The 17636-nt window shown below is 33.2% G+C and overlaps 1 protein-coding gene across 1 annotated transcript; it reads right to left on the bottom strand.

The window, feature by feature from the left end:
* Positions 1-945: 945 nt before the first annotated feature.
* On the bottom strand, positions 946-6180 carry LOC114396764 (serine--glyoxylate aminotransferase-like). The gene is made up of 6 exons (XM_028358912.1): positions 6075-6180; positions 4855-5113; positions 3669-3953; positions 2567-2933; positions 1999-2209; positions 946-1355 (listed from the first exon to the last, which is right to left on the bottom strand). Exons 2-6 carry the CDS (start codon positions 5057-5059, stop codon positions 1218-1220), a joined length of 1206 nt encoding a protein of 401 aa, XP_028214713.1. The 5' UTR covers positions 5060-5113; positions 6075-6180; the 3' UTR covers positions 946-1217.
* Positions 6181-17636: the final 11456 nt, after the last annotated feature.

Raw genomic sequence — 17636 nt, 5'->3', positions numbered from 1 at the left:
GAAATACTTGTGCAGACATTTTGGCCACTAAAGTTCACTCTTTTGAGGGGTTTTACTAGTGGAATTCTCTCCCCCATTTCTTCTTAGTTATTGACTTCAATAGAAATAGGTTTGGTTATACAAACTACAGGTTCAAATAGTTTGTTTTTTCATGGGTTTGGTTTGTTTCCCGTGTCTTTTGTTGCTATCATTTTTGGTTGAACGATATTTCCTGGCTTGCTGTCGGCTGATTTTTTCCTGGCTTGCTGTCGTAAGCTCTTTTGATTAAATAAATAAATATTTTAGTCATTGGATCAGAATTTTAATTTTTTGCAAACAATTTTAAAATAAGTTTTTTAAAAAATGTTCTTTTTTTTTTAAAAAAAGGATATGCTTCTTAAAAAAAACAATAAGTAAGTAAAAACAGTTTAGACAAATATATAAAAAAAAATAAAAAATTACTTATTTTATTTTAAAAAAATATTTTTTTAAAATAAATTTAAACAAACCCATCCATTGCAATGGATTAATGTGTTAATAAATGTCACAGTATAGAACTCAAATGTGATAAATTTTAAGGATCTAGATAAAATTAATTTTCTTGATAGTTCTTCTATATTTTTTTTAAAAAAATAAGTTCTATATTGTTGAAATTTGAGTTGATTTTATTTTTTTAATATATAAAAAATTAATAAAATTATTAATATAATTTTTTACAATAAAAAAATTTCCCGCACGAATACTATCTAGTTGATATCTAATTACCACGATATATTCACAAAAGTCTTTGCACCATTAGATGGTATATATTAGGAGTGTTAATATCACAATTTCTAAGGATGTCTTTGCAATAAACTCCTTCCTCTTGATTGAAATTCATGTGGGTCCTTCTAGTTTGGGAATGGAACCTACCAAATGGAGAATGTGATTCATATTTAATGAGATCCACATGAATTTTACACAATAGGAGGGAATGTGCATGTTACTAGCATTTCTCTTTATCCATATACAATACAATAACCCTGCTGCTGATGAATTTGATGACCATAACACAGTGACAAATAAGATCATAAGATGCAATGATTTTTGATATACAGGACAATAAAAGAAGCAATGCATTAAAGCTGAAAGTAGAGTGTATGTTCATCTTCAAAGGAGTGTAAAAGAGGGTAATATATATTTTACAGAATTTCCGAAAGAGCAGAAAAAAGGAAGTAAAGACAAGAATGACTTGTGACTCAAATCCTGGAAGGGATCATAGGAATAGTGTCCTGTAAGTATGCACTGGCAGCAGCAACTCCACTTCCAAGCTTTACAGGATAGCCCACATCTTTCAGTATCATCTCCACACCAGCTAGACATCCCAACAGTTGCAACTGGAAAATATTTAAAGAATTAACAATATCAAAGGTTGGCAATGGAGATATAAGGTTGGCTTAGTGGTGAATGAAGAAGAGAGGGAGAGGAGAGGTCATGGGTTTGAATCCTTCCCACTAACAAAAAACTAATAATTAACAACTAAGCTTTGCCAATAGAAAAACAAAGAAAGGTTGGCAACTTGCATCTCAGTAGTAACTAGTAAACAAGCAATTTTCACATATATAATTTGATATTACATGGTAGATTAAAATTATCTGGTATACTGTAAAGAATAAAACCTTGCTGCTATTCCTATCACAGCTTTGAAACTTGCATTATTGAAGTTGGACAGAAAGTGAATCAAAACAAAGATGGATAGACTCTTAAAGCTTCATATAACAAAAAACAACCAAGAACAACAGAGAACAAATTTATGGTTTTTTTTAACATGTGTTCTTAGATGCAGATTAAGAATAATTAATCAAGTCAAATTTTGTAAATATTTTATATGTACTGATTATCCTATTATTACTTTTCCTTTGGCTTGAGCAATGATTTTTAAATTTCTTAACTTCACTACAAATAAATGCAATCTGAGTTCCGAGAGGATAAATTAGTTTCATGATTATATGCTGATGGGTGATTGGAAATCAACATTACCTCATTCAAGTTGCCAAGATGTCCAATTCTGAAAACCTTCCCAGCAACTTTGTTCAGTCCAAGACCTAAGCTCAAATTGTATCTCTTCCATGCCCTTCTAACTATTTCAGTACTATCAATGTAAGCAGGAACAAGAACAGCAGTCACAGTGTCACTGTACCACTCTTCCTTTTGGGTGCAATTCTTCAAACCCCATGCCTCTACAGCAAGTCTGCATTTAGCATATTGAGGGCCTATCAGATTCATTGTCTTATAACATATAACCAAAAGTCAAAACTATTATCAACTTTAAGAAACCTTAGTCCATTTGTTGAAAATTAGCATATCTTTAACGAATAATTAGTATATGCACTGATAGTGTAAAATGTTTTTATACTGTTATTCAATCATAAACCCCCATGTAAGTTTGCTAACTTTTACAATACCTATCCTAAAAGTCATAACAATGTTGATTTTTTATTAGTTGACAGTGTAAAAAGATTTATACTATCAGTGCATAGAAATTAAAATCGTCTTTTACATGTTAAGTCCTTAACTATGATTTTTGAACAAGCAAATCTTGCCTTACCTGGTTGCTTTGCCTAAACGACTGTGTCTTGCAATCACATTTTCAAGTCCTTCCTCAAAAATCAGATCAAGAGCAGCTCTCAGACCATACAGCAAATGTATGGAAGGAGTGTATGGCCAATACGTTCCTAGCTGGTAGAATTTCAGGTAGTCTTTCCAGTCAAAGAAAACTCGAAGTGATTTAGCATGTTTTGAGGCCTCAATAGCTCTAGGGCCTGCAACCACAATACCTATCCCAGTGGGAAGGGAAAGGGCCTTCTGAGAGCCAGTTATTGCCACATCAACTCCCCATTCATCCATGCGGAAATCAAGAGCACAAATAGAAGACACTCCATCAACAATAAGGAGGGCTGGATGCCGGTAGGAATCTGAGTGTCCAAAACACAATGTGAGATGCTTTTCATGAAGACCATGAAGGAAAAAACAATAGGCAACATTAAAAATCCAAAGGCACGTGATCACAAATGATTTTATACATTTGCAAACGTGGAAAAGGAAATAAGAAAATGCATTTTCATCAAAGAATGACACAATTTATGAATGTATATAATATAATCATTGTCAAGTCAAAGGTTCACTAGTGAAGTTGCATGTGAATAATCTGTCCAAGTTTCAGATTCATACCTAGATCACAAGAGTCAAGTTAAATTCTAATGATCTATGCAACAGCACATCTCACTATAAATACTGATAGGAGAGTTATGTGAACAGTATGGAAGTTATGTATGCATTTAGTAACTAAAGGGCAGTTATGTGTTTAGTAATCATTTTAAACTTATGAATGTGTCTCTTATGCATATGGCATGTCAGTTTTTGCATTCAGTGTGGGGATTCTAAAGGTTATCAATATCTAGAAAACATTTTAACAATGTAAGAGGTCCTTCTAAATCTAATAGATATTAAAGGACATAAGAAAACAAACAGCTAAAGCTGCTAGCAATCATCTCTTTTCCCAATGAAACTAAGAAGTTATGAACAATGATATCCTTGAACATCATAGAAAAATAGATTTTGAGGCTCTGGCAATTTATAGAGAATAAAAGGTATAAATGTAAAATGTGTAGGCTCAATGAGTAAAAGCTAGAATTAGATGACATACTCACCGAGAATTTGTCTCACTTTGGCCAAGTCATTGGTGACCCCAGTTGCAGTCTCATTGTGGACAATGCAAATTGCCTTAATAGTGTGTGAAGTATCTGAAGCAATCTTTGATTCCAGAACATCAAGCTTAGCACCCTGGCCCCATTCACTCTCTACAACATCAACATTGAATTTCAGGCGTTGCTGCTGATCAATCCAAAGCAAGCTGAATTGGCCAATCAGGAAAGATACAATTCGATCCCCAGGAGACAGTGTGTTTGTGAGAGCACTCTCCCAAGCACCAGTACCTGAACCAAATACAAAATCATTACTTTTTTCTTGAAGGACAGAATCATTACTTGATAATAAGAAAACTAGTAACCGATTTGTTCTTATTAAGCCACCTTATTCTCTATTATTGTAACCTCCAAAGCATACACATATACATACGAACAAGAAAGATATAAAAGAACATTTAATACTACCACTATTGTAGAATATTATGTATAAAGTCAGCAGTCAAGTTTCGATTAATAAATTATTTTTAAACTTCAAATCATGGCCCTAAAAATGTATATAATCTAAGGTGTGATTTGAGAATGGATGATTTATGTAGTTGGGAAAATAGGTTAAATTAATCATTAGGTCCCAAAAAATTTGGGAAATTAGTTAGGTCTCTAAACTAAAAAGATTGTAATTGGATCCTTGCTTTTGTAAAATTTTTGTAATTAGGTTCTTAGAGTTAGTTTATGGTGGCTTGAAAAAGCTAGAAAATGACAATTTGCTTAGAGACTCAATTAATTTTTTTAATCAAATATCTAATTACATTTTTAGTTTGGAAACCTAATTAAAAATTTTCAAATAGTTCTAGGACCTATTGATTAATTTAACCTAAAAAAAAGATAACTATTAAGGTAATCCAACCTAACTTATTTTATGAAAAATTACAAAATAACACCCTAAAGTTTGTGTTATTTACAACTTAGTCTCTGACCTTTAAAAGCATGTTATCAATCCTTAACATTTTCAAAGCATAAAACCCCTCCATTAATTTTCATCATACTTTGAATATGTTAAGGACTGAATGCACAATTTTAAAAGGTTAGGGACTAAGTCCCTTCAGAGTGCTAATTTGCATTTCTACCTTGATCTTTTGAAACTACAACTATAAAAATAATACAATGACCAGTATGGCTTGTTTATATATACCAGTTGTAGGGATGAGAAATGGGATTCCAGTTATGGTCTTGAAAATCTTCTTGACATCCTCAAGCAGTGTTTTGGTCATAGCTGGAATTGCTGGAGAACGGTAGTCCTCATTGTTTCTGTTCATGGCCCGAATGATCTGGTCCGGGATGTTAACCGGCCCCGGAACAAAGAGATGGTTTCTTCCTGGTGCATTGAAATAATCCATCTTCCCTGGCTTGAAATTCCACCCTCTTCTTGGATTTTCCCACCAAAGAATTTCCTACAAGAAAATCCATCGAAAAAGTCAGTTTTAACAACCTTCTGAATCTTTGGTCATAAACTTGGTGCATTTACTACTGATTTACTGTTTCATTAGTCCATGATAGAGGAGATTTTGTAACTGAAACATGAACCAACTATGCAAACTGCTTAATGAAATTATATGAGTTATTAAAGCAAAAACACAGAAAATCCTGTTCTAAATGCTCCAAAATTTAGACGTTGAGAAGGTAAGTAAGAAAAGGTTGATAGCAAGGAGAGAACAAAAACTGTTTAAGGTGTAGATTTTATAACTAAATAATGATTGGTGTTTTTGGTTCATCATTATATAACTGTATGGATGGCCTTGACAACAACACAAAAAGAGAAAATTAAAATAAAAAAGTAAAACTAATCACCCTTCTTCATCAACAGCTTTGTTCTGGATTTATAATTATCATTTAAAATATGCTTGGTGTGTGTCTAGCCTTTGCAAATCCTTCCATGCAATTAATAAGAAAAACTGCAATTATCTTTTGAAATATTTGAACTGATGCACAACTGAATTCTCTGCTTTTCAGAACATCAAATAGAAAGTAATTTCCTCCATAACTTTCTGATATTTGTAACTGAAAATCTTAGTTGAAAACACATCTTAGACATGAAGAAAACACAAATCATAATATACTGATGGACAGAACAAGAGGAAATAGCTGCACCTGGTTGTAATTTGCCCACCAATAACTAAATTAACCCATGAAAAAATTTTGTGCTTACTATCACCTTCACTTGATTTTTCCACTTCCAAAGCCAATTTTATAGTGAAGAGAATGACACAAAGCATGAGTAGGAGATAATTCTTAAATAAATTCAATTGAAAGAACCAACTTAAAACACACACAAAACACAAAACATATAAGTATATGTATGCAGTTGTATATGTATATGTATATGAGGAGAAAATGAGAAAAAAGTGAGTATACGTGGGAAGGAGGATCCTTGGAGAGTTCTTGTGTAATGTGGCAAAAGGAAGTGAGAGCTGTGTGTTCTGTTGTTAGAACCTTATTATTATACAAAACTATAAATGTAAAAAAATTCAATTTTTATGATCAAGAGCGCGGGAGAACCAATGAAGTGCTAAGGTGGGGCCAGATGCTGTCACATGTGGAAGATAAGAGAAAGAAACTGGGCACCTTGAGGCTGAGAATGGATGAAGAGGGAACCTCTCAGTTCTGGCACATCATATCAACATGTTTTTTTTCGAGCTTCATCTCTTAAAGGTTATCCATATTCCAACTTTCTTGCTCCTTCATTTCCTTGTAATTTTTATCATTATCGTAATTATTGATATAATATATCTGTGAGACAATCAATCTCACACGATGTCTTTAAAGAATGAGATTTTATATTCAATTTCTAATAAATGAAACAAGTATCATTTGATGGATAATACCTATCTAAAACTATAAGAAAGTCAAGGATATTTATTATTTATTTTATTTGGACTAAAATCAACTCTAGAATTTGTTTATTTTTATTTCATAAGCTTTAAAAATTCCTTAACAAAAGTGAGAATTAAAATAAGAGTAAATACTAAATAATATAGTGTAAATTATGTTTCACATGGTTCTCTAATTCCGAATCGTCATGCATACTATTTTTATTGAATTTTATAATAATTATTTTAAAATTTATATTAGTGATAACTGTTTATTGGTTGACAGTATAAGAAACTTTCATAATGATAACCAATGTATATTAAACTGAATTAAAAAATTGCTAAATGTGAAAAAAAGTACACTTGACGTGTGCATTGAAGTTGATATGTCTGCAAGTGCAAAAAGTAATAAGAGGGTATTTTACTGCCATACAAATTTTGGAATCATGAAGGTTGAGGCTAAGAAAGCAATATGAAAGATAAAGAGATAAAAGAACCACAACCACACTTCAGTTGTGGGAAATCAGACCACAAAGCCATGGCTTTTGTGCCGACGTGGATTTCTTTTCAAAGTTTGGTTTTATCCCCCCAAGTTTATGGTGTGGCTGCTTGCAAGTGCTCCACGTAGGAGCATTGGCAATCACAGTGAGTGTAGTGTTTCGCACGTATCTTTGTCTTTTGTTTCTTTCCTTTAATTTCGTTGCTGGGTTTGTTTTTGTACAACTTTGTTCTCCAACGCCTTCACTTTCTCCCTTTCTCAAAGTGCTAATTTAACAATTGGGCAGTATATATTGTAGGTGTTAGGCATGAAAAATATTTAGAAGTCATCTATGATCTATTATATCAATTGATGACTAATTTAAGTGGTTTATATTTAATTTTTCTTATATAAAGTTTTAGTTCGAATTTTATGTATGAAAAATTATTTAAATTTATTTTTCATACTATTAATGTTCCGATATAAATAAAATTATTTTTCATGAATTTAAGCATTTAGTTGTGCATAAATTCGTTACAAGTATTCAAATTTTCTCACGTTTAGAATGACAAATTTTCGTCATGTAACATATCAAATGTATTATACCTAGTTACTGTCACATTTATATCAAAATTGAAAGCGCATCATCTTCCTTAAAATTTAGAAGTACTAAAATATATACATAACCGATCACCCAAACACAGGTTTACAAGACATTTCATATGAAATCTCCAATCATCTTTTGACTAATCAAACCAGAAAAAGAAAAAGGCCATTTTCATTCATATTGCAGCTCCAATACTATCTTCGGATGATGGTGCTTCATAAGTTCTTATAAGAGACACAAACTGTTATAATAAGACGAAACATTATTTATGCAGGAATCACTAATTTTGCTTTTGTGTTTCCCTGAGTGGTCATCTTATAACATGAGAAGATCATAATTCCTCGTCTCCAAACAATATTTTCTAGAAAATGATATTTTAGAACATCAACTCTAACTTAAACTAAATGACAACCAGCATCCAACTGCTTATGCCCAAGCAATAGAGGGAAAATAATGTTAAATTCCAAGAGGAAAAAAAACTTAAAACAAGATATAGCATTTTTCAATTTCTACATATAAGAAATAGAACAGAGGTAGATAATGAGACTTGAAACAGTGGATTAAATGACCCCATAGCTCCTACATCTGTTAACATAGATGAGTCATATTTGCTGCAGTTCAATAGGACTTGGAACATATACTCGATATAACTGTTATTTATCTGCTTTTGGACTGCATTACGTGATTCTTCTATCTTTATCTTCTATTGTTTTAGTTTCTGTTTTAGTCAATAAGTGGTTCCTACACTTTAGGAATAAGTTAGGTTGCTATCTACATATTGCTAAAATCTTGGTAATGTGGTAGTTTTCTGTTTTATTTGAATTATTATAAATGTACTCTTGTTAATGAATAAAATTGATCATTCCATTCCTTCTTCAAATATTCATTGCATTCCTCTCTGCTTTGCTCCTTTGTTTTATTTTTCTTTTCTGCCATAAAATCAACAAAGTGATATCAGAGCTATCTTCTTACGGGACCTGTGAAAATGGAAGTTGAAGCAAGCTTTTCACAAGTTGCTCCTCCTGTCTTTGATGGGAAGAACTATGATCTTAGGGCAGTTAGAATGGAGTCCTACATAGAGGCATTGGATTTATGGGAATCTATGGAAGAGGATTACAATGTACCTGCACTGCCAGACAATCCCACCATGGCTCAGATAAAAAATCACAAGGAAAGAAAAACCAAGAAAGCAAAGGCAAAGTCTTGATTGTTTGCTGGTGTTTCAAAAACTGTCTTCACCAGAATCATGATCATCAAAACACCAAAAGTAATATGGGATTATTTAAAGGAAGAATACGCAGGAGATGAGAGGATTCGAGGCATGCAAGTGCTAAACTTGATGAGAAAATTTGAGCTCCAAAGGATGAAAGAGTCTGAGACAATTAAAGAATACTCAGATAGATTATTTGGCATTGCTAATAAGGTTAGATTACTGGGCACTAAATTTGTTGATTCCAGAATTGTAAAAAAAATTCTGGTTATAGTGCCTGAGAGATATGAAGCACCAATAACCACGTTGGAGAACACAAATGATTTGTCCAAGATCACTTTGGCAAGAGTGTTACATGCCTTGCAGGCCCAGGAGCAGCGAAGGCTTATGAAACAAGATTACGTGGTTGATGGTGCTTTACCAGTCAAGCATCATGAAGGTGGAAGTACTATAAATGGCCAAAGTAAAGGTAATGGTAAAAAGAAAAATTACCCACCTTGTCACCATTGTGGCAAAATGGGTCACCCACCATTCAAATGCTGGAGAAGACCAGACGCAAAGTGCAGCAAATGCAATCAACTTGGACATGAAGCTGTAATTTGCAAAGACAAGTTTCTACAACATGAAGACAATGCCCAAGTCATAGAGCAAGATGAAGAAGATCAAATGTTTGTGGCAACATCTTTTTCAGCAAGGAGTAGTTCAGAATGCTGGTTGATTGACAGTGGTTGTACAAACCACATAACATATGACAAAACACTCTTCAAGGATTTGAAGCCTACTAAAGTCTCAAAAGTCAAAATTGGAAACAATGGCTATATTTCGACAAAAGGAAAAGGAACCATTGTAATCTCAACAAGTTTAGGTATAAAGACAATCTCAGATGTTCTTCATGTACCAGATATTGACCAAAATTTGCTTAGCATAGGTCAGTTGATAGAAAAAGGATTTAAAGTATCCTTTGAAAATCAACATTGCCTTATCTTTGACATTGTTGGTTGGGAGATGCTGAGAGTTAGAATGAGAGGTAAAAGCTTCTCATTTGATCCAATTGAGGAGGAGCAGGTAACCTATTTCACTCAAGCCAGCCCCACAAAACTTTGGCATAAGAGACTTGGCCATTGTCATATTCAAAGAATGTTGAACATGAAGAAGAAAGACATGAAAAAAGGTCTACTGGTATTTTCTGATCACTTGCCAAATTGCAATGCTTGCCAGTTTGGTAAACAAAATATAATGCCATTTCCCAAATCAACTTGGAGAGCCTCTCAAAAGCTACAACTAATTCACACTAATGTGGCAGGACCTCAAAGAACACCATCACTACAAGGTAGTTCATAATTTATTCTTTTCATAGATGATTTTAGAAGAATGTGCTGGATTTTTTTTCTTCAAATTCAAGCATGAAGTGGCTGGAGTATTTATAAAGTTCAAGAAGATGGTGGAAACTCAAAGTGGCTACAAAATTCAAGTTCTAAGATCCGATAACGGGAAGGAATATACCTTAGCACAATTTAATTTATTTTGTGAAGAAGTTGGCATTGAGCATCAACTCACAACTCCATACACTCCAGAGCAAAATGGAGTTAGAGAAAGGAGAAATAAATCGGTAATGGAAATGGCTAGATGTATGTTGCATGAGAAGGAATTGCCTAAATAATTTTGGGCAGAAGCAGCTAATACAACAGTATTTTTTCAAAATCGACTTCCAACCAAGGCCTTAGAAGATAAAACTCCTTTTGAGGCTTGGTATGGGTATAAGCCTTCACTGATCTTTCTTAAAGTGTTTGGTTGTGTTTGTTTTGCACATGTTCCATAGGTTAAGCAAGACAAACTTGACAAGAAGGCGATTCCGGGTATTTTTGTGGGCTATAGTTCAGTTTCAAAGGCCTACAAAGTGTATCATCCTCAAACCGAAAAGATGGTTGTCACAAGAGATGTGCATTTCAATGAAGATCAGAATCGGGATTGGAAGAATCCACAAAGAACAAATGGATCCTTCAACAATGTTGAAGACAATCATCTTGAAAAGCAAACAATAGAGTTGTTGCAAAATGAGTTAGAAGATGAACCCTCAATTAGAGGCACAAGGCTGTTGTCTGACATCTATAAAAGATGTAAATGTAGCAATATGCGAACTTGCTAGCTGTGAAAAACCATTAAAAGACCCAAAATGGAAAATTGCAATGAAGGAGGAGATGTCAATGATTCAGAAAAACAGAACATGGGAGCTAGTTGACAAGCCTATAGATAGAAAAGTCATTGGAGTTAAATGGGTTTTCAGAACAAAGCTTAATGTAGATTGTTCAATCAACAAATACAAGGCCAGACTCGTAGTGAAAGGGTATGCACAAATTTTTGGTGTTGATTATTCTAACACTTTTGCTCCAGTGTCCAGATTAGATACAATTAGATTGGTGTTAATGGTTATTGCTCAAAAAGGCTAGAAAGTATTTCAATTAGATGTCAAATAAGCTTTTTTAAATGGAGTTTTACAAGAAGAGATATATGTGGAGCAGCCAGAAGGATTTGTGAAGCGAGGTGAAGAAGATAAAGTCTATCTACTAAAAAAGGTCCTCTATGGCCTAAAGCAAGCACCAAGGGTTTGGTATAGTAGGATAAATGATCACCTTTTGAGCATCGACTTTGTAAAAAGCTTATCTGAATCCACTCTTTATGTGAAACGTAAGGGAAACAATTTTCTCATAATTTCCCTTTATGTTGATGATCTTTTAGTGACCGGAGATAATACAAGGCTGGTTGAGGAATTCAAACAAGAAATGATGCAAGCTTTTGAAATGACAAATCTTGGTCTTATGACATTTTCTTGGAATTGAGATTAAACAAAGTGAGAATGCTGTGTTCATCTGGCAAAAAAAATATGCAAAGGAAATATTGAAGAAATTTTAGATGGAGGAGTGTAAAATAGTTACACAATGAATCAAAAAGTGAAGTTAAGCAAGGAAGATGATGCTGATAAAGTTGATGAAGGATATTATAGGAGCTTGATTGAATGTTTAATGTATCTTACAGCAACAAGGCCCGACATTCTATTTGCCGTAAGTCTCCTCTCTCGATTTATGCATTGTGCTAGTGAAATGCATTTAAGAGCAGCAAAAAAAATATTGAGGTATATTATAGGCACTCTTGATTATGGTGTCAAACTTGAGAAGTGTCAAGAATTCAAGTTATATGGATTCTCTAACAATGATTTGGCTGAATCCATTGATGACATGAAAAACACTTCGGAATATTGTTTCAGTATAGGTTGAGGAGTTTTCTCATGGTGCACAAAGAAGTAGGAGATTGTAGCACAATCCACTACAGAAGCTGAATTCATAGCAGCAATAGCAGCTGTAAATCAAGTTTTGGGGTTAAAAAAGGTTTCATGTGATTTACATATGCAGCAGAATCATATGACATTGACAACCAAGCAACAATTACAATTTCAGAGGATCCAGTGTGTCATGGAAAGATTAAACATTTTAACATTAAGCTCTACTTCTTAAGAGAGATGCAGTAAAATGAAGAAGTGATTTTGGTTTATTGCAAGTGAGAAGATCAATTGGCAGATTTGTTATCCACATATTGCTAAAATCTTGGTTAGGTGATAGTTTTCTGTTTTATTTGAATTATTATAAATGTATTGCTATTAATGAATAAAATTGATCATTCCATTCCTTCTTCAAATATTCAACGCATTCCTCCCTGCTTTGCTCCTCTGTTTTATTTTTCTTTTCTGCCATAAAACCAACAATAACGCATCCTTGGATTCATAAGCAAGCATACGAGTTCAGTCTGAAAGGGTACCTCGTGCAACATACCATGTACAATTATTCACATTTTTATGTATTTTATCCAATAATGTAAGAGTAAAACTCAAAGCCAACGAAAACCTGAAATTTCTTGGTTAATTACCACGTCATAACCACCTCAAAGGCTAGACAAAAATGCATTGGATTATCAAAATCACACTAGATTGGTCATATTTGGAGATACCAATAGTATATAACAAATTCCAAGAGAAAGATATGAATATTTATGATCTACAGTGACAGAATAATGTCTACATTTTAATATAAAGAACTATTCCAGCCAACTCCAAATTTCTTAAAAAGATGCTGGACCAATGTCACAATGATCTGGAATCTTGATACGCGCATTCTTATGTATTACTAGAAATGTGTCAAAATCATGCTGGAAACAAATTTTGGGGAAGAAGCCAAAAATTCATTTTCATTAACTACAAAATTTGTTGTAAGGGCTACACAAAATCTAGCGAGGTGATAGCTAAATTTACTACGAAAAAAATACATTTGTGTGGACCAGCTAACATAATTAGCATAGAGGAAAAATAAAATCCCATAAAATGGCAAAACTAGTAATGTACACTTTCCTAAGTACGTATCTCTATAGCGAGTATAATGTGTTTCCTTCAAGATTTATCACTATACATGTAACACTTTGCTTGGTTCATCATCAAGGGTAAGAAGAATCAATAGGAAAAAGAGGAAGAAAATGGGCAAGCTTGCATTCATCTTGCAATCCAAATGCCAGATACTCATTGGCGTCAGCCACTTTGTTCAAGGATGCAAATCCCATGTCTAGGGATATTACTCAGATCACCACAGGACACCAAAATGGGATCAAATATCTTATTCCAAAGGATGGATAAAAAATCCAGATATACAATAGCTGAAGCTGAGTAAATGTCAACAGCCAACAACACTCAAGCAATCAGCCATTCTGACCCTCATATAACTGACTGCTTGATTCATGAAGAGAATCCTTGTCTTGAAGGACGCGTCTTAAAAGGTTTCTCACTAACCAAACGTTGGTCAGATGGTCCAGTCCCAAGGATACCCAGTGAGTTAGGATCCGTAATTGGAATTCCATTACCTATGGTTCTTTGAGCTGGCAATTGACCCTGGAAATGAACATTACTTTCAGCTCTTCTACGTTTCCATGGTTCAGACATGTCAGTAATATTTATTTGTTCTGGCATTTGGTAGGTAGTCATGTTTTTGTTTCCTCTCTGCTTCTCCATATGGCGAGGGAATGGATAAGAGTGGTTAGGGTTTCTATTCCTGCTAAATGGATCAGATACTGAACCATTGGAATGAGAGGTTTTTTTTTTTTTTTTTTTTACCGTATTACACCTTCTCTCTCCAAAATATGTATGATATACACTAGTTTGAGAATTAATTTCCAAACTACACCACTTTCATGATGGGAGTCGGTTCCCTTCTTCCTTTTTTTTTTTTTATAAATAAGTATATATATTATTAAAATTAAATATTATATTATATAAAATTATTTTTAATTGATTTTAAAATTATTTATTTATTAAATTAATTTATGTAATATTATTTTATAATTTTTTGTAAAGAGAAATATACATATAAAGAAAAATATAAAAATTGGATAAAATTAGAGTATAATTTTTTTATTTATGTTATATGTAATTGTGTAGCTAAATTTATGTTTTGTTAATTTTTGTATGTTCTTGTAATTAAAAAATAATAAAATTAGTTAGTAGTATTAAAATATAGTAAAAAAAAACACCGCAAAAAAATATATGACAAATCTGTCATAGACAAAATACTCAAATTACAGTAACTGAAATGATACTCGACAATAATGAAACATATTAAAAATTATAATTACAATGCAAACATAACAAAACTAATGAGGGTCTGAAATATGTTGTGCAGAATAGTGTTCTTCTATTTATATTACTGGTTTGCTAAAGATAGCCAAAATTTCTATTGTGCATAATTGTTTCCAATACTTGGATTGTGCTAACACTTTTAGCACGTCTTCATCATTCTTCAATTCTGTTATGTCATATTCAATCAAATTTTTGGAATACGACCTGGTAGTCGAAAGAACAATCATCTAACCAATTGCGATCCGTGAATTGCATTAGGGGAACCCCTGTAGGTGCAACTTGCATGATTAAATTCTTGAGTTTCTCCATGCCACATCCCGAAGGAATGCCAAATTTTATTGGATTAGTTCCCGTAAAGGAGTAACCCAAAAACTCACCTTGATGTGGTATGTTCCACTTCCCGTTGTAATACATAATTGCATCATGAGTAGGAGTGATGGTTAGATTGAAGCAGGTTGAGTATAGCATCCAATGTTCTAATAATGGTACATAATAATTCTATAGGACCAACACACGAGTATTTCTCATTGCACATTAACATTGTGTAAACATCATCATCATTTTTCAATTGTAAAGATTGAAAAAAATATTGTTGACCTGCATCTATGAATGGTTGTCGGTAGTAGATTTCCTCCAGTAATTGATCGTTGGTGAGTTGAAGGGTGTTGTGCATTCTACGCTTGAGTGTATCAAAAGAACAATTGTTAGGAACTCGCATTGGTGTTGGAATGAGACTTTGAAAATAAACACCAGTTTGATTGTAACTGATTGATCCATTTGGAAAAATGAAAGCTAATCTGGAGTTAGTAATGATCTGACTGCTTGTTTCTCCCAAAAATGACATAGTAATAAGATGGAATTTGGTTTGTGAAAGTATGTTGTGTGAGATTGTGTGTTTGTATTGTGTCTATGTTGTGTTATTTATAGTTGTATGAGTATTCTGTCACGTTGATGTGTATTGGAATCCAATGTTTCTTTTTCCCTAGTAAGTGATGTAGTAGACGTCCATTATAATTTCAGAGTGAACAAAGAGATTATGAGTTGTCCATCTCATGTTAGTTTTGCACACGTCTCTAAAAATTAAATGTCTCACCTGTAAAACTAACATGAAATGGACAACTCATAATGCAGAGTGTTGTTAATTTGGACTGTGATTTTTCCCATGTAATTAAAACAACAGACGTTCATGATGATTTTTAGAGTGAATAAAGAGATTATGAGCTATCCATTTCATGACAGTTTTGCAGGTGAGACATTTAATTTTTAGAGACGTATGCAAATTGCAGAGTATTGTCAATTTGGATTGTGATTTTTCCCTTGTAATTAAAGCAACAAACGTCCATAATTATTTTCAGAGTGAATAAAGAGATTATGAGTTGTCCATTTCATGTCAGTTTTGTCGATGAGACATTTAATTTTTAAAAATAGTGTAGTGTAAATGACAAAGTATTGTGAATTTTGACAATTATGTTACCATGTCAACTACTGCAGTAAAAGTGGGTAAACTGAAAATTGCTAATTTAAATTTAAAGGAAAAATTATTTCAATACGTAAAGTGATAACTGAAGACAGACATAAGACATTACATGAAAATCTCAAAGAAGAAATAACTTAGACATGAATGATCCGTAGATTACCAATCCCGTTTGAATATAGGTTCGTGGGATGGAGACAGGTTACTTCCTTCGGGCCCGGAAGAGGAGTCCGTATCACTATCATGGTTTTTGAGTCAACAAGTCTCGTATTCACCTGATAAGTCCTCAAGATTAGAGGTTGAGCCATGTTGGTTGCCTGGTGGGTTATTATTGTGACAGATTATGACAAATAACTCCACAAATGGTAGTGATGGGTTGTTGTAAAAAATGTTGAACATTTGTCGTACATCAGCATCATCTCGTAGAATAAAAGATGTGTACATATAACGTTGTCTTGACTCAAATATAGGGCACCGAAAATGGAGATGTTGGATATGTTGTTCTGGGTCAATGTTTAGTTTTTGGTGAACAAGTTCAAGCAATTGTGTAAAGGTTATGACCTTGTCGACCATGAAAGTTTTTGTGTTGTTACTAACGAAGGTGGTGCCCTCGTTAGTATTGCAAATTTGGCCGTCGTAGTAAACACAAACATATGTAGTTAGGTGACACATTGTGGTAGGGATTGAGATGAAAATTTGAAATTGTTACAAATGTCTTTAGTTGTAGTGGTATTTATAGAATTTGGTTATAGTTGAGTGAGTCACTAGTTAACTGTGCATTTAGATGAATGGGTAAATGAACACTTAAGCATATTTACAAGGGTCCATAATGTGCAAATTGCTGAGTGAAAAAAAATTGAGTTGTCCACGTCATGTCAGTTTTACTGGTGCGACATTAATTTTTTTAGAGATGTGTGGAAATTGCCGAGTGTTGTCAATTTCAACTATGATTTATCCCTGGTAATTGATGGAGCAGAAGTCCATTATAATTATCAGAGTGAAAAAAATTGAGTTGTCCATGTCATGTCTGTTTTACTGGTGCGACATTTATTTTTTTAGAGACGTGTGTAAATTGTTGAGTGTTGTCAATTTTGACTGTGATTTATCTCTGGTAATTGATGGAGTATAAATCCATTATAATTATCAGAGTGAGAAAAAATTGAGTAGTGCATGTCATGTCAGTTTTACTGGTGAGACATTTATTTTTTTAGAGACCTATGGAAATTGCCGAGTGTTGTCAACTTCGACTGTGATTTATCCCTGATAATTGATGCAGCAGAAGTCTATTATAATTTTAGAGTAAAAAAAAATTGATTTGTGAAAATTGCAGTGTGTCACGAATATTTTTTTTTGGAGTTTTTGACGTTATTACCATGGAAAAAGTGTCCAAATCATAATTTTTTTTGATTTTGTACTTGTATTTTGAGGTGTTATTCTATGGAACTGGTGCACGAAATAATTTTTTTTGGATTCTTTAACGTTCAAATTATAGAAAAATTGAGTCACAAATATCATTAATGTGTTCGACATAATTTGAAAAAAATGCAGAACATGGAACCATAGTTGCAAGGGTCCAAATCATAGTTTTTTTTTTATTTTGTACTTGTATTTTGAGGTGTTATTCCATGGAACTGGTGCACGAAATAATTTTTTTTGGATTCTTTGAC

This window comes from Glycine soja, chromosome 18 (genome assembly GCF_004193775.1).
Source record: "Glycine soja cultivar W05 chromosome 18, ASM419377v2, whole genome shotgun sequence".
NCBI classification, from domain to species: domain Eukaryota; kingdom Viridiplantae; phylum Streptophyta; class Magnoliopsida; order Fabales; family Fabaceae; genus Glycine; species Glycine soja.
This window is presented reverse-complemented; position numbering and strand designations above follow the sequence as displayed.

Bases quoted from the DNA above. Each gene is read 5' to 3' on its own strand.
- LOC114396764 (XM_028358912.1), bottom strand. From the start codon at position 5,059: ATGGATTATTTCAATGCACCAGGAAGAAACCATCTCTTTGTTCCGGGG. The intron at 3,954-4,854 runs GTATATATAAAC...TATTTGGTTCAG, and splicing joins ATTTCTCATCCCTACAACTG to GTACTGGTGCTTGGGAGAGT. The intron at 1,356-1,998 runs GTAATGTTGATT...AATATTTTCCAG, and splicing joins ATCTTGGCAACTTGAATGAG to TTGCAACTGTTGGGATGTCT.